Source organism: Cololabis saira, chromosome 22 (assembly GCF_033807715.1).
Source record: "Cololabis saira isolate AMF1-May2022 chromosome 22, fColSai1.1, whole genome shotgun sequence".
In the NCBI taxonomy this organism is placed as follows: Eukaryota; Metazoa; Chordata; class Actinopteri; order Beloniformes; family Belonidae; genus Cololabis; species Cololabis saira.
In genome coordinates, this window is record NC_084608.1 from 4,843,778 (window position 1) to 4,862,091 (window position 18,314).

Here is an 18,314-nt window from a genome sequence, read left to right on the forward strand (position 1 = left end):
TCCCTCTTCGCTCGCCGCTACTGAGAGAATCCTTGTTAGTTTCTTTTCCTCCGCTTAGTAATATGCTTAAATTCAGCGGGTTGTCTCGTCTGATCTGAGGTCGTAGGCGAAAAAAAAAGGAGAGCGCGTCGTATGGTGAGCGTCGGTGCGTACCCTACGCCGTAGGCTCTGCGTCGGTGCGCGGACCATAAATCAGCCTTCAGACGTCTCTTTCCTTCCAGCCCGCGGCGCGGGTGGAGAGGAGAGAGGCGGTGGCCCTCTCTCTCCCTCCAGCCCGCGGCTCAGTGCTGATGGGCAGGGAGCTGAGTGGAGGAGGCGGTGATTTAGCGGGTCTATACGTATAGGTCCGCCACCCAACCAGATGCGCCGTTTTTGCATAATTATGCGGAAATTCCCAGAAAGCACACAATACACTGAATGTTAAAAGTTCGTTTTTTTTGGGTGTAATTGATGTCAAGACACCCAACAAAACACAAAAAATCAAGAAAAAATGTGTTTTTCATGTCACAATCCCTTTAAGATTAGAGTAATGTGTTGCCTCTTCCTGGAGCTGAATAAAAGGTGTGCAGCCGCTCAGACAGGTGAAAAGAGAATTAAAGCGGCAGGCAGCGATGAACGGGCCCTCGCACCCTCGTGCACGTTCAAGCGTGCTGCAGTGGAAGCTTGTATGACTTGCATGTAGATTCTTCAGGCCTGGACATTTAGCGGATGAAACCACCCACGACTCTCTATATCAAACCATTCAAAAGTTATGGCAGAAAGTAGGAACTATCAGATATGGACCAATCAGAAGAAGGGGCGGGGCTAATTTGCACCAATTTTGTTCAAGGACTCAAAACCGAGCCCGATGACACCACCCACGAGTCTTTCTGTCAAACCATTCAAAAGTTATGGCAGAAAGTAGGAACTATCAAATATGGACCAATCAGATGAAGGGGGGCGCGCTTTTTGGCGTCTATCGTCGCCACGGTAACACTTTTGACTGAGAAAAGTAAGGCACGTCGTCGCAGGATTGAGACGCACATTTTGAAGTATAACACACCTGGGTGCACGTTACGGTTCTGGCCGTATTAACTGCCGAAGGAATGGCATAGTTTGCGCCAAAATTACACAATTAATTAAAAATGGCCAACTTCCTGTTTGGCTTCGGCCATGGCGCCAAGAGACTTTTCTTTAAGTTGCGACATGATACAGGTGTGTAGCGATTTTCGTGCATGTACGTCAAACTGTATTGTGGGGCTTGAGGCACAAAGTTTTCTAGAGGGCGCTGTTGAGGCATTAGGCCACGCCTGTAGCGGAGCAGGCGGGGGGGCAGGGGGGGCGGCTGCCCCGGGCCCACTGCTCCGGGGGGGCCCACCCCGAAGAGGAAAAAAAAAAAAAAGTGTTCTGAATAAAATAAGGAAAGTTGGACTGTATAACACTTGCGTTCATAAGGATAAAGTTGTTTAAAAAATAAAAATGAAACAAATAGTCCCTTATCCCCGTGTGTTTCTGCCTGTCATGCACGGGTTCGCACGCACATCTGTTTAAGGCTGATTTATGGTCCCGCGTTACACCAACACAGATCCTACGGCGTAGGGTGCGCGTCGCCGCGTAACCTACGCCGTACCTACGCCGTAGGAATGCGTGGAGCCAGTTGTCGCATCAGAGCCTTAACTCATGCTGAGTTTCAGCAGCTGAAGTTGATTAAAAACTATGGCGTTATATTTATGTCATTAAAGGAGCGAGCGATAACACATGTGCACGCGCGCATATTTCTTTGCGCGAGTGAATTATTTCGTGTCACGCGCAAGGATTTCAATAGCCGCGCGCACTTGTTTGATGTTCGCGCACATATTCAGCAACCGAGTGGAGCAGAGGGAGGTGCAAGCGAGTAAAAAACACTGCTTTGCGCGCGCTGGATTGCTCCTGCTCTCCCTCTCTCTCCCCCTGTGCTCTCGCAGATGGAGTTTTGCTCGCTCGAAGCAAAGAGTTTTGACAGTTTGGGGGCGGAGACCAAGGATGACCCCCGGCCCTCTTATGATTGGTCATTTTCCAGCCCCCCCCCCCCCACATGACATCTATCCCTTTCTCTATCTGTCTATCTATCTATCTATCTATCTATCTATCTATCTATCTATCTATCTATCTATCTATCTATCTATCTATCTATCTATCTATCTATCTATCCATCTATCCATCTATCCATCTATCCATCTATCCATCTATCCATCCATCCATCCATCCATCCATCCGTGTGTGTAAAGTTGGAATACAATATTTTTTACCTCTTTCCATGAAATGATTGACAATGTGATTTATTCTTGATAAAGATATATTCTAAAAATTGTATTGAGCAATCTCATATATATATATATATATATATATATATATATATATATATTTATATATATATATATATATATATATATATATACACATATATACATACACACACACACACACACACACACACACACACACACACACACACACACACACACACACACACACACACACACACACACACACACACACACACACACACAATTAAATTAATTAATAAATGCATAACTTATGTCCACTGAACACATTTATGAAGAAAACAAATCTAATACTCTAATTTAGGGATTTTCACAGAGACCCTGATGAAGAATTGGAGGTGATTTATTTTTGGGAAGGTGCATCCAACTCCTCAGTAATAACAATCATATTATATGTACTAAATATATTCCATTGTAATAAAGATCTATAGATGGATCGATGGATGGATGGATAGATGGATAGATGGATAGATGGATAGATGGATAGATAGATGGAGAAAGTGATAGATGTCATGTGGGGGGGGGGGGGGCTGGAAAATGACCAATCATAAGAGGGCCGGGGGTCATCCTTGGTCTCCGCCCCCAAACTGTCAAAACTCTTTGCTTCGAGCGAGCAAAACTCCATCTGCGAGAGCACAGGGGGAGAGAGAGGGAGAGCAGGAGCAATCCAGCGCGCGCAAAGCAGTGTTTTTTACTCGCTTGCACCTCCCTCTGCTCCACTCGGTTGCTGAATATGTGCGCGAACATCAAACAAGTGCGCGCGGCTATTGAAATCCTTGCGCGTGACACGAAATAATTCACTCGCGCAAAGAAATATGCGCGCGTGCACATGTGTTATCGCTCGCTCCTTTAATGACATAAATATAACGCCATAAAAAACTCTCTCCGGGCTGCATGGGTGAAGCCAGACTACCAAACCTCACCTTGCTCTCAATCCAGAGGGACTTCGCCGTTGATGAGAGCAAGTTTATTGTGACCAAAAAGACGAGTCATTATGAAATCCAGAGCTGAGGTTGCCAGATCTGACAGGTTCCAGCCCAAATGCAACGTAAAACCCACCGAAATGATGAAAAACCAGCCGAATCTTACATTCTCTGTTAAAACCATAAATTATTAAATGCGTAATACATTTCATCTTCACATTACTAAATAACCTAAAAAAAAGTTCAGGCTCCAAACAAAAACTACAATAAAATGGAGTAGATTAAAGCAAATATATTATCAGTGAGTTTATTGTGTAAGTTTCTACTTTCCTCTGCCATAATGGAAACTTTTTTTTGTTAATAATTTCTCCTAAATATTTAGTAAAACCCAGGAAAAGCAGCCCAAATATATATATTTGTTTAGCCCAATTGGGCTGAAACCTGCCCAACCTGGCAACCTCACCTTGCTCTCAATCCAGAGGGACTTCGCCGTTGATAAGAGCAAAGTGATTGAAAGGTGAAGAACCGGCTGATGGTTCGGAAATAGTTCGGATTTGAAAAAGTTTTAAAATAAAAGTTTTTGAATTTTGGATCGTTCAATGTGCTACCCCCCACTCCAGATGTAAATATGTTTTGTTGTGGTTCTCCGCTCACCGCTGGATGAAACCATCATTGGTAAACTGTCATAACAATAATTATTTCTGATAACATTGCCATAATGCTGAATATATGGCCTTTCATATATTGTTTGTTGTTGTTTGACCGCCGTGTCTGATTGTGTTAAATACATGTCGTCTCGTGTAGGTTGAACACGTGTGTCTGAATTGTGCTACTTGGCGAATCAGACATCTATGGCTAAGATGAAAACTTAGCCTTAAAAATAAATATATCCCCACGATAAGTCATAATTATGAGATAAAAAAGTCGAAAATTATGAGATAAAAAGTCGAAATGATGACTTTTTATGTCATAGTTATGACTTACCGTGGGGATATTTTTATTTTTAAGGCGAAGATTTCATCTTATTTTTTCTTTTACTGGCGGAAATGAGCTTCCATAGACATCACTGGATGTCATTTGAGTTTTATCTCCAGTTTGATACTTAGGCTTATAATTAGGTTTGACATAATGAAAAAAAAAATGAGAACCTCATTTGAATGGTTCTGACCGTGTCGCTGCTGCTGTTGGAATTGTGGTTGGTTGGGCCTGATCTGTGGCATTTTTAGCGATTATGTTCTAACGGGGATGTTTAGGCCACAAGGGCCCATCTAGAATGCTTCGCCCCCCCTAGGCTGGGACCCCTGCTCCGCCCCTGGGCCACGCCCATTAATGCAAACCATTAAATATCAAATTTTTCGCCAGGCCTGGCTTGCGTGCAAAATTTGGTGACTTTTGGGGCACGTTTAGGGGGAAAAAAGGCCCTCCTTTTGTCGGAAAGATAAAAACGAGAAAAAAAACAAGGAAAAAAAAATTCCTACAGATACAATAGGGCCCTAATTACAGTAATCCAGTGGGCCCGCCTTCCTGTAGGCCCACCACCCGCAGGAAGGACCGTGATAAGCTGGTGCCATGTGATCTGGGTAGCAGTCGTGGCTGGGTGCCAACGACCCAATCCCTGGACTAAAACCCTCACAGTGGGGACATGGAATGTCACTTCGCTGGGGGGGAAGGAGCCGGAGCTTGTGCGTGAGGTTGAGAGATACCGGTTAGAGATAGTCTGGCTCACCTCCACACATAGCTTGGGCTCTGGAACCCAGCTCCTTGAAAGGGGCTGGACCCTCCACTACTCTGGAGTTGCCCAGGGTGAGAGGCGGCGGGCTGGTGTGGGCTTGGTTATAGCCCCTCACTGTCATTGCTCCAACTGGGGACTCCATTGTTCTACTGGGGGACTTCAACGCTCACGTGGGCAATGACAGTGATACCTGGAGATGCGTGATTGGGTGATTGGGAGGAACGGCCTCACGATCTGAACCCGAACGGTGCTTTGTTGTTGGACTTCTGTGCTAGTCACGGTTTGTCCATAACGAACACCATGTTCAAGCATAAGGGTGTCCATCAGTGCACGTGGCACCAAGACACCCTAATTTCTCAATTTTTTCCGAGTTTTATTACCAAAACAACCTGGTTTTGGTCCCATTAACTAGGATGTAGAAGGCTGTGGAAACAATGGTTATTCAGAGTTGCATTGTAAATATTGGATAGGTGAAACTTGAAGCCTGACAGGCCTTGGTGTGTTGTGCCGTGCACTTGTGGAGCTGTGCTTTAGTTTCTCAGCAGTGACATAGACTTAAGGGTGAACTGAGGGAGGTATTGGAAGTGGACCGTGATTTTGTGTTTGGAGAAGATCCTTCCCTCCTCTCTTGCCACCACTAAAAACACATTTTCTTGCACCTCTTTGTTTAGTCTGTGGTATTTTGTGTCTTGGCTGACTTGACAAAGGCTCAGTCTTAGGGATGGGAATCGATTCCATTTTTGATTCTGCTTACCGATTCGGTTCTTTAACAATTCCCTTATCGCTTCCCATTTGGAAAAAAACGGACAACAATGAGGCAAATGGCGCTAATATGATAGGCAGTGTTCACTAGTTAATTAGTTACCTGCAGTATTAGCAGCCAAGGACATGCTAACGTTGTTGATGCTGCTGGAAAACGCAACATTCCTTCATCATTATTGCTGCTGTGTGCGCAAATATTTTTGCATGTTGGTAGCATTTCCTCCCTTTGACGAAATATTCACTTAGCAAGAATTGCAAGTTGCCCTGTTGTCGTCTTTTTTACTGAAATATAACCAGACTTTCGTGTGTCTGTAACGCATGTTTACTATCGACTGCTGGCTTACGCAGGATACGCAACATGCGTGATGATGTCATTCATGCTCACTGGAATTGATAAGGGAATGGTTGGGAAAATATGCAAACGATTCCAAGGAATTGAAACACTGGGAACCGGTTCTGAACAAGAACCGGTTAACCATTTCCATCCCTACTCAGTCTGCAGGTTGGGAAAGCTGTCTTTCCATCCTTTCACACTGGCACATTTACAATCCCCCCATCAGCCTATCAGTACTTACATCCGATGAGCATCACACAAATGGAGAAGATCTTCTCCGAGTTGGTGTTCGGTGACACGTTCCCGAATCCCACACTGGTCAGACTGCTGAAGGTGAAGTACAGAGCTGTGACATACTTGTCATTGATAGAAGGTCCTGAACCTGGTGTGGACGTTTCAGAAATACACGACGGATGTCATTTCCTGGCAAATTTTCCTTAAAACAATGTCCAAACATTAACCAGTTTAAAAACAAATATAAAAACATGATGTATGTATGTATGTGTATATATATGTGTATATGTGTGTATGTAGATATATGGAGTTAATATAGAGATAGTATGGTGTAAATAAGTATAATTATTTAAAGATTTATATGGGCATGTGTGTACAAATATATAGAAATATTCAACTATGTGTATGTATGTATAGGTAAGTGTGTAAGTATAATTAATAGTATAGTTAGTTATTATAAATACTTGTTAATAAATGATTAGTGAATGGGGGTAGGACTAAATAAGTTTACACTTCGTCCTACTCGTTTTTTTGCACATGTGAATTAAGATATTAAGTGTTAAAGGATGAAATTCTTTGTATTTTATTTTGTTTTGTTTTGTTTTCTTATCTTCTCTTTTAATTGTTGTCTTTTTACATGTACAAAATAAATCAAATCAATCAATCAGTGAAGCGTTTAGTTTTTAAGAGTTGGAAGTGGATGGTCATCATACTCAGGTTTGTAAACACAGTCTCAAATGTGATCAGAGTAAGAGATGACCACTAAAAGCACACGTGTCTGTTCCAGTTTCCGCTGTCGTACCTGGGATAGAATTGTTGAACTGTTTTCCCAGTTGGTCCCCCAGCGTGTGGAGCCAGCCTATCGAACCATTTCTCTCCACGCTACCAATTGCGTACCTGGATAAACAAGAATGAGCGTAAAAAGCCAAACAAGTTCATGATGCCGTCTTGTAATAATCACTTCTTTTCTTTTAATCTGACATGTTAATAAAGGAGAAGAGCCGACGGCCGGAACATGTAAAGGTAAACCAAGTTTTTATTAATGTGTCCGATAAGAAGATACATACACGTAATTACTTTGTGTATTTTTTTTTACTATAAATCTTAAAGTCAACATCCAAATCCTTGATTGTCAATTTCCTTTTTTACGCTTTGATCAAAGTAGAGTCAAAGTATGATTATGATACATTTGATATGTTCTTATTTAATATAAAGTAATATAAAGTAAATGACACTGGTTTCAGGTATATTCAGGTATATTTGGGTATAAGCAGGATTATACAGAATTATTTCCATACGGAAGAGTATAAGGGCCAGGCAGGAGAAAAATAAAAATAATATTTTAGAGGAGGGAGATTTTATTTTTCATTATGCACTTCGAGAAAAAAGTCAAAATGTTGAGAAAAAAGTTGAAATGTTGAGAAAAAAGTTGAAATGTTGAGAAAAAAGTTGAAATGTTGAGAAAAAAGTTGAAATGTCGAGATTAATGTTGAAGTACAATTTCGAGAAAAAAGTCGAAATGTTGAGAAAAAAGTCGAAATGTCGAGAATAAAGTCAAAATGTTGAGAAAAGAGGCGAAATTTTGACTTTATTCATGAAATTTCAACTTTATTCTTGAAATTGTATTTCAACATTAAAGGTATTGTCATTTTTAACATGCTTTTAACACTATTAAAAGTCTTGGCCAACATCCCTCAAATGTGTCTAAAAGAGTGTAACAAGAAAAACTTCACTCCAGAACTCCATTCCTGGCTTTTTATTACAGTGTTTTTTTGCGCCGTGAAAAATGCTTCCTTTCCCCCCTTTCCTGTCAATCATTGCGCCGCTCCTCCTCCCAACCTCCTCCAGCCCAACCATACGCTCACAGCGGCGTCGGAGAGTTAAGCCGGGAGCGACAGGCGAAGCATGCACGGGAGAACCACAGCAAACAATCATAAAAATAAAGCCATGTAAGCAGCAGTGTCCCCTTGTCTTAAGTCCAGTCAGTGGCCGCGGGTCTTCTTAGCAGTTTTCCTCCGGTGATGAGAACAGAGGGGGCTCTAAACAGCTCCTTGTTAAGCCTCATTTATGGTTCCGCGTTAAATCGACGCAGAGCCTACGCCGTAGGGTTCAGCGTACGGTGCGCGTCGCCGCGTAACCCTACGCCGTAGGCTCTGCGTCGGTGTAACGCGGAACCATAAATCAGTCTTTATGGTGCGCTGGAGAGGAGAGGAGGCAGGAGCTGGGTGGAGGGGGCGGTGATTTAGCGGGCCTTGACGTCACGGTCTGCCACCAAACCAGATGAGCCGTTTTTGCATAGATATGCGGAAAATCCCAGAAAGCACACAATACACTGAATGTTAAAAGTTCGTTGTTTTTTGGGTGTAATTGATGTCAAGACACCCAACAAAACACAAAAAATCAAGAAAAATGTGTTTTTCATGTCACAATACCTTTAAGCTCGAGACATTTCGACTTTTTTCTCGACATTTCAACAAGAAATATTTTTTCTCCTGCATGGCCATAATACTCTTGCATATTTCCACGTTCATCTGGACTAGGGTCTAAATAGTCGATGGACTTGTACCAGATGCATGCCAGCCAATGAGCGATGAGGGCGAAGGTGCACATGAGAAGGAAGAGGACGGCTGCCCCGTACTCCGAGTACCGATCCAGTTTTCTGGCTACGCGCACCAACCGCAGCAGACGGGCCGTTTTGAGCAGACCAATCAGAGTGGTGGTCTGGGGTGGGAGAGAAAGAGAAAACAGACAGAATGCATTGCAAAGCGTACAAAATACCATGATCCTATATTTCCTCAAAGAGTTCCCAGCTGCAGTCATCCTGTCGTCTTCACACAAGGACACACACAGTTTAATTTACGCATTTAGACATATAAACGTGGTGCAGCAGTGGCCTTGTCCTGAAATGACCTACTGTTGAGGAGGTGTTAAAGCTTCACTCTCGTTCATTACTGAGGGCTGTCTAGTCCCTCGCCTCTACTTCAGTCGGCCCCTATCCTCTCCTTACAACAAGTAAATAACAGGGTGATTACTGGGCTGGCAGCCTGCCCAGTCCTGCTAGGCGTAGGTGTGTGTGTCCTCACAGTCAGGAAGAGCTGTCTGTTGAGGAAAATCTCTACTTTCTTGGCTCAGTGGACGAATTGTTCAAAGCTTTCCTCAGGCAGAATTTGAATTCTGGGGATTTATTTATATCTATCTTTGTTATTTGTAACTGGTGTTATCCAATACCTTTTTTCACTATTAACTGTAGAGGGAATGTGCATGACGTCACAGATGCGACTTCACGGCGGGTTACGCCCACTGAGTGACAGAAAGACTGAGTGTCAGAAAGACTGAGTGGCAGAAAGACTGAGTGTCAGAAAGACTGAGTGTCAGCGTAAACTTTCAGTTTGAGCAACTGGAAAACATCTAAAATGGGAAAGAGCTGTTCTGCAATCGACTGTACTCATAGATTTAGCAAGAAATCGGAGTTATAGTTTTACAGACTGCTGAAAAATAAGCTTAAGAGAGACAAATGGATCTCTGCAATTCACAGAAACAACTGGATTCCAAACACCAAAACGTGGATTTGTGGTTCCCATTTTGTATCAGGTAATGTTGGATTTTTGGGTAGCTAACGTTAAATGGTCAAATCATAAAGTTCGGTGTCCTCATCACTTTAATTTCTACAACAAATCCTGCCTTGAAGTCGGACCAAGCGTCAAGACTTTTGTAAGCCTTCACGCTTTGCTTCGTGTATTTCCCCGGCATAGAAATTAAGTACATATAAATATCAGGAAACTGGATTTGTGGCCAAATATTAATGTCCATGGACCACTGGTTCTTGGTAACTGTACCAAATATTAATGTCCATGGACCACTGGTTCTTGGTAACTGTACCAAATATTAATGTCCATGGACCACTGGTTCTTGGTAACTGTACCAAATATTAATGTCCATGGACCACTGGTTCTTGGTAACTGTACCAAATATTAATGTCCATGGACCACTGGTTCTTGGTAACTGTACCAAATATTAATGTCCATGGATCACTGGTTCTTGGTAACTGTACCAAATATTAATGTCCATGGACCACTGGTTCTTGGTAACTGTACCAAATATTAATGTCCATGGACCACTGGTTCTTGGTAACTGTACCAAATATTAATGTCCATGGACCACTGGTTCTTGGTAACTGTACCAAATATCAATGTCCATGGACCACTGGTTCTTGGTAACTGTACCAAATATTAATGTCCATGGACCACTGGTTCTTGGGGTAACTGTACCAAATATTAATGTCCATGGACCACTGGTTCTTGGGGTAACTGTACGGGTCACTGTCAAGTCCAACTGACGCTAATTTAAGCCCATAATCACTGTTATCCCGTCTTTACCACAGTTTTCCCTACTAGTGGGGAAGTGACGTCAATGCATACCCTCTATAAGCTTTTTCTTTTCTATAAATTCTCCTCTCAGTTTTGGACTCCCTTTCCAAGTTCTCCATTTAATGCCTCCATCATGTAATTTCTTCAGTAATCCATGCACAACCTAAGTAGCCGCTGTATCTTCAGAGTAATTATGAGCTTTCATATCTTGCGCTATATTTTTTTCATCGCACAGACCCTGTGATGCAAACTGGAGAGACACAGGGAAAAGAAACGTGGAACTTCGGGAGGCAGGAGGTGTCTATTAATAGTCATTTAAAAGATAAGGCCACTGTGAGGTCACCGTTAGCTGGGTCATTGATGTCTGGGATATGTTGAGCTGGAAGTGAAAGGATGGAGGTGAAGACAAAGCTGGGCAAACCCCAAAGCTCTCACTCAGACACAGACTCAATAAAGCACACCGTTCAGCCTTAATACAGTTTAAATGAGTTCTGATTACCAGATACATCCCTGTCAAGGTTTAATGTAAGGGGAAATCAACTAGGAGGGAAGTTTAGTTCGCTTATGCCTTGGGCCGGCTCTGACTACGAAGCTGTCCTCTTTAAACATGCAGTGAATGCGGGGGTTTATGTTCTGGGTCTCTGGAAAGCGCCTAGAGACAACATTTGTTGTATTAGACGCTATACAAATAAAATTGAATTGAATTGAATGGGAACTGCCTTGCTCCAAGAGCCAGCCTGGGTAAATTCCTAGCTTATAGTAGTTAGCTCTGCTGTGCCCTCAAATGTCAGAACAGAAAAAAGCACTCTTGCATGCAATGTGACATATTGTCATATAGACAACAATGGGTCATTTTAAAGAGAGGCAAAGATTCAAAACTGCCTAAAATTTCAGTTGATTAATTATTGAGGACTCAGCTGCACACATGCATTTTTACCAGGGAGCCTTGCAATTGAACTTAATGTCCCAATGCATCATGGGATACGGTGGCATTAGCTGGCAAGAACAACTTGTGCAACCAGCATGTCCCACCCACTGGTCCCTGCCAGCATGTCCCACACAGGGGGTGCCACAGTTGTTCCTTCAAAGGTTTCATAGTTGTTGTTGAGTTTGAAACTTTCTAACCTACTGGTACTTTACTTTTCAAGTTTTCTTGTGGATGACAGCAGTTTCCTGATGTCAATGTTCACCACCATCTCACAAATTTGTCATGAATTATTGAAGGAATGATGAATGTTTAGTACAGTGACTTCTATTATTCATTGAGTCACACCATCTGATGACAACACGTTGAAGAGATAAAGGGGTGAACACAGACTATTAGTGAAATTGGATGTTTCGGTAAATGTATTGTGGCACGGATCTCCGTTTTAGAGGCTTGTAATATAGGTAAACTTAATTTTATTGGGTAAGTCACATTCTGACTATCTGGTGATGTAGTTCGGCCAACTGGCATTCCCCTCTCCAGATATGATCACCATCAGAGTGAGAATACTTAACTTATAAACTATTATGCCACTAATCCTCCATTCACAATGACTTAATTTGAATGTTTCACTGAGGGGCTGTGTCTAAAGAAATCTCATTTTCAAGAGAACTCTAAAACCACTGGTCAGTATTCAATAGCATTCAAGACAAACTAAGTAATAGTATATTTTATAAGGATTTATGTTTTTCTGATAAATGAGAGAAGAGTGAAGGAGTCCTATATGTTCTTATTACCAAAATGTACAATTTCCGCCTAAACTAAAGGTATGATAACAGTACTATATTTCACTATTTTTCTCAGGTAAATCATTTTCTGACTGTTTGATGATGTTGGACAGCCACCTGGTTCATACTTCAGCAAGTTTGATGCAGAAAGTTATGGGCTTTTTTTCCTCACTTTTCCCCTATTTGAACTGGCCCAATTTGGCCCCTTTTCAGGGTTGGAGTAGTTCTAAAGAAGAGCCAAAAAAACACATTTCCCCCAAAAATCAAAAACCACAACATCCAATTTCACTAATAGGAGACTCTAAAGATAATAAAAATCATTGTTGTGGTTGGTTCTACCTCGGATAGAGGTATCTCAAGAACCAAAGCCTTTTTTGAGGACTTGTTCCTAGACTAATACACTTCATTTCGGTTTCTCTTTTTCATCCTGCTTGTTATATTCTCATCTTTCCATTCGATAAAAACACTGGCAGAGATGGCAGACACTAAATCAATGCAGTTATTATCCCACCACCACTTCCCCGTGTCCCCTCCTCTTTTTGCCCTCCCAGTAAACCTCCCTGCAGCGTTAGACAGCGCCGCTGCTCTTTGTCCCTGCATTATGTCTGTACCTCTTCTCCGTTGCGATAGATGAGCAGATCAAAGGGAATAGCGGCCACCATGTCGATGAGGAACCAGCCTTTGAAATAGTGGACGGCAATGCGCACCGGGTGGCTCACCACTTCATCATTGGTGTTCACATACGTCGTCCTGGCAGAAAGAGTGCACATCAAAACTACACACATAATACTGCAGTTATTTATCATTACATATTTTATCACACCAGTTCAACATGGTCACTATTCTGGTTCCTCCAGTTTCTGGAGGACGTGTCTTTCCCAGGAAACCAACCTGTTTTGGGCCTAAATGTCCAAAAATAAATATTTTCTGGCGTAACATTCACCCAGAACTAGTGATTATATTTGGGGAGGACGTTGCATTTACAGTAATTGGGACGAACTCTTCCTTGGGCTTGTACGTTCAACCACTGCAAGTTCTGAAACTAAACACTGTGGCAGGGTGCGTGCCACGGGGGCCCGACCGAAGGACGGAGAGACACGGAGCTTTGTGCAGAACCCTTCTTTATTTAAGTTAAACCGCCACACACGTGCAGAAGCACCTTCACCCAGCTTCTCCGGCCCCTTGCTGCTGTGCAGCCCTGCCTTATGAAGGCTGGCAGGGTGTAGAGGCTGATTGGGCCCACCTGGGCCCTAATCAGCCTGAGTGGCTGCAGCTCCTCCACCCTGCCACAAACACTTATTTGGAATACTGAGCTTAGCTGCAAGAAAACCAATAACAAAGAAATGGCTTAAGCCAGACATCCCATCTATAGATGAATGGTATAGTATCATTTATGATATATTTGTGATGGAAAGAGTTACTTTCTCAATGAGGCTGCAGCAATCTGAATTGAAAGACATCTGGGAGCAATGGAAAATGTATATTTCCCTGAAACGCCCTGCATTTTGGTTAATTTTCTTTTCTTTTACCTCTTTTAAACAAAATTTGTTTGAGTATATATTTTCTTGTATTAATAAAATAGAAAACACCCCATGTTCATGTGTTCTGCTATAACATGTTTCGTGAATGGAAAAAAAAACTAATTGGAGCACTGTGTTGAAACAAGTAACTATACGGTAAAGATGTACCGGTATGTATTGTTGACATGTGATTCCAAAAAATAAATAAATACTGCAGTTATTTAAGAAAGATTAGAATCTTCATGTTTTTTCACATTTCCAAAGATCACATTATAGCAATCAGGGCAGTAAAAAAATAATAAAGATCATTCTGAGTTTCCAGTTATAGATATTCTCAGTCTCTATTCAGACACTATTCATGCATATCTGAGGCGTAATTCCTGCAGTCGGGGACCTGATCAAATTACACCCGCAGGCGAGAAATATGAGATTAACTTTAATTCAGTTCAATTCAGTTCAATTATTCGAATGGTTCATATTTACAAGTCAAAAAAAGTAAACAAGTTCAATGCCTTCCAATAAAATGCAGTTCAGTTCAGTTATATATCCGATTCAGTCCACTTTGTTGTGATCTATTTATAATCCAGTTGAGGCCAATTGGGCTCAAATTTAGAATCAATATCGATACCAACTCATAAACAGTTTAACAACTTATGCTTTGTATTATTTTCTTATCATTTTATTTCATTTTATTTGTTATTTACTGTTTAATTGTGTCTTGCCGCTTTTAATGTTGATGTAAAGCACTTTGAATGACCTTGTGTTGAATTGTGCTGTACAAATAAACTTGCCTTTCCTAAAACTCAGACTAACTGAGGAGCCCAACCTGATCAATGAATAGAGGATCCATTATGAACAGGAGGAGAGAAAGCACCAGCTGTGATCGATGCAGCCGGGTTTTAGCTCGTCATATATTTGTGTGCATGTGAAGACTCAGCCCTGCCATAGCTACTCACACTTGAACTAGCGCTAAAGTATGATATTGACTTTCTTTGGGTCTAAATACAAGATACAGTATTTATCGCACATTTGTGAATCAGAATTTCAAACTTTTTTCCTTTATTACGTTTTTTTTTTTTTTTTTTTTTAACTAACCCCAATGTGCCCTTATACTAGAAATCTACGGAAGAGTATTAGGGCCAGGCAGGAGAAAAATAAAAATAATATTTTAGAGGAGGAAGATTTTTTTTTCATTATGCACCTTGAGAAAAAAGTTGAAATGTTTTTATGATATATCTATTATGACAAATAAGCAATACAATAAGTGCACAATACCCGGCTTTCATTATTAACATTAGATTTTGAATTCATAAATATTTAAACTCTGCTTGAAGTTATGATGGGGAAAGCATTTTTAAGTAATTTTGAGTGAATCCTTTCATTCTGCACAAAAATCCTAAAAAGCGGGCTTTTTTTTGTCTGCATATATATTCATTGTTAATACCATTAACAAAAATCGGTAAAAATACGGAAGGTCAGGCAGGGGAAAAATAAAAATAATATTTTAGAGGAGGAAGATTTTTTTTTCATTATGCACTTCGAGAAAAAAGTCGAAATCTCGAGATTAATGTTGAAGTACAATTTCAAGAAAAAAGTCAAAATTTGATATGTTGAGAAAAAAGGCGAAATTTCGACTTTATTCTTGAAATTGTATTTCAACATTAATCTCGACATTCCGACTTTTTTCTCGACATTTTGACGTTTTTCTCGAAGTGCACAATAAAAACAATCTTCCCCTCTCAAATATTTTTCCTCCTGCATGGCCCTGATACTCTTCCGGTGAAATCTTCTGTTGCTCCATCAGCTGGTTCCAAAAACCAAAGCAGGACCAGAGTTCAGACCTGAAGTTGATGAGGATGTCGATGATGAACATGATGTCTACGATCAGGTCCACCACGTTGAGGGGGGAGCAGGAGTAGCCGCAGCTCTGCATGGCCACCTCCTCCTGCAGGGGGAGGAGAGCAGGATGTCAGGGAAGAATGGAGCAAGGATTGGGAAAATATACGCAGACACGGGTGGAGAATTATGATCTAATGCAGTAAATATAGAACACATTTTTCAAACGGCTTAGCATTGAGGGTTTTAAAGTAATTTGCATGCACATGAAAACAAAACACAGCAAATAAGGAACATTCAGCAGGATACATATGTCAGGAGTATCAGGGCTTATAGTTTTTTCTAACGACAGAGATGCCACTTCCCATTTTACTAACCATTTTATGTATATGTGTTTTCCATGAAAGTTTGTCATCTATGACAACTCCCAGCAGTTTGGTCTCTTGAACTTGATTGATATATACCTTTTTGATTTTTTCAGATTTAACTGAGGATTATTACTGATGTTTTGATGATAGCCAATTACCATAGAGTTTGTATCAGGCCCCGTTTACACGTAGCAAAAACGGTGGTGTTTTCATGCGTTTTGGCCGTTCATTTACACGAAAACGAAGCTCAAAGTCACCAAAAACCATCATTTCTGAAAACTCCGGCCAAAGTGGAGATTTGCAAAAACTCCGTCTTCACGTTTGCTTGTAAACGGAGGGAAACGGAAATTTAGACTTCAGAACGTCACGTTATGCCACAGAAACGTCACCACACTGCAAAAACTCAAAATCTTAACAAGAATATTTGTCTTATTTCTATATAAAATGTTTCATTTTTAGTAAAAAAAATCTCATTACAAGAGTCATCACTGGAAAAAAGTGAAAATTTACTTGAAACAGGTGAAAATTGTCAAATAACAAGGTATTTATCTGGTGATGACTCTTGTTTTAAGTGTAATGAGATTTTCTGACTAAAAATGAGACATTTTAACTTGAAATAAGACAAATATTCCTGGTAAGATTTTGAGTTTTTGCAGTGAGGCGTCATGAGTGCGACCTGTGTTTACAATTTGTTTGGCCACCGTCAATATTTTCTTGTATTTTACCTGTTTCATATTCTAAAGTCACACTTCTTTCCTCCCTTCCATCTTTTCTCCCTTCCTTACTCCCTTTCCTACTTCCTTCCTTCTTTTCTCCTTTCTTCCTTACTTCCTTCATTCCTTCCTTCCATCTTTTCTCCCTTCCTCCATTCCTTCTTTTCTCCCTTCACCCAAACACAGCACAAGAGTTAATATGCGCTTCAGCTGTCACCAATGGATGTTGTTTTCTCTTTTCCACATTTAAAGCTCTTGAATGTGATTTTGTGAGCTGGACATGAGCAGTAATGAGTACTTGGGTAGTTGTCTGATGAATGGTTTGACTCCTACAGGAGACTCCACCTGGTCATTGAGCAGGAATGCAGCGGAGTAGGGCGTCAGGATGGCGGTGTAAATGACCAGCAGGAGGATGAGCCAGTCCCACACCGCCTTGAAGGGGCTGTAGTGCAACACCGTCCACTTGTGGATGCGAGGGGCCTGGAGCTTGTACTCCGGCAACACATCTGCACCCAGAGACAGCACCTGGACAAAAACACAAAGAAAAATCCATGGTTAAGAAGTTAGGAAGAAGGAAGGGTGAGGGGATAGAAAGACTACAACCATGAGGTTGCATAACGCTGTGGTGGAATGGAAAAGGTACTACTATGGATGCACACACACAAAGTTACGGAAGAGTATTAGGGCCAGGCAGGAGAAAAATAAACATCATATTTTAGAGGAGGAAGATTTGTTTTTCATTATGCACTTCGAGAAAAAAGTCGAAATGTCGAGAAAAAAATTGAAATGTCGAGATCAATGTTGAAGTACAATTTCGAGAAAAGAGTCAAAATGTCGAGAAAAAAGTCAAAATGTCGAGAAAAAAGTCAAAATGTCGAGAAAAAAGTCAAAATATCTAGATTAATGTTGAAGTAAAATTTCGAGAAAAAAGTCGAAATGTTGAGAAAAGAGTTGAAAGGTCGAGAAAAAAATCAAAATTTCGTGAATAAAGTTGAAATGTTGACAAAAAAGGTGACTATTCACAAATTTTTACTTTTTTCCTTGAAATTGTATTTCAACATTATTCTCGACATTTCAACTTTTTTTTTTTTCTCGACATTTCGACTTTTTTCTTGAAATTTTACTTCAACATTAATCTAGATATTTTGATATTCGAAGTGCACAATAAAAAAAAAATCCTCCCCTATCAAATATTTTTTCTTCTGCATGGCCCTACAAAGTAGATAAGGGGTTCTCAGAAAATACAGATGGGTGCTGTGCTTTCAGTGTCTAAAATAACTGTCTTGCAATTACAGCGATGCAGCCCGTGTCCACCAGGATGATGAGAAGTGTTCTGAAGGCGCTGGCCTCCTCAGGTTACGCCCCCAGGCAGCCCGTTCCCCACACAGAGACAAACCCAGGCACGCTAGATACAATATATGCGCACAAATTCATGCATGACGCTTACACAAGAGTGTATACACATGACCTCCACGTTTTACGTTCACTTCTTTCTGTACCAGAGACTCC

The 18,314-nt window shown here is 41.1% G+C and overlaps 1 protein-coding gene across 1 annotated transcript in view; it reads right to left on the bottom strand.

The window, feature by feature from the left end:
- Positions 1–18,314, bottom strand: part of kcnh2b (potassium voltage-gated channel, subfamily H (eag-related), member 2b) — a 349,512-nt gene that overhangs the window by 22,614 nt on the left and 308,584 nt on the right. The window contains exons 6-11 of the mRNA XM_061714002.1: positions 17,151–17,330; positions 15,730–15,833; positions 12,980–13,118; positions 8,855–9,009; positions 7,091–7,185; positions 6,296–6,436 (exon numbers count right to left, since the gene is read on the bottom strand). Coding sequence (XP_061569986.1) covers positions 6,296–6,436; positions 7,091–7,185; positions 8,855–9,009; positions 12,980–13,118; positions 15,730–15,833; positions 17,151–17,330 — 814 coding nt within the window. The remainder of the gene's footprint in view (positions 1–6,295; positions 6,437–7,090; positions 7,186–8,854; positions 9,010–12,979; positions 13,119–15,729; positions 15,834–17,150; positions 17,331–18,314) is intronic.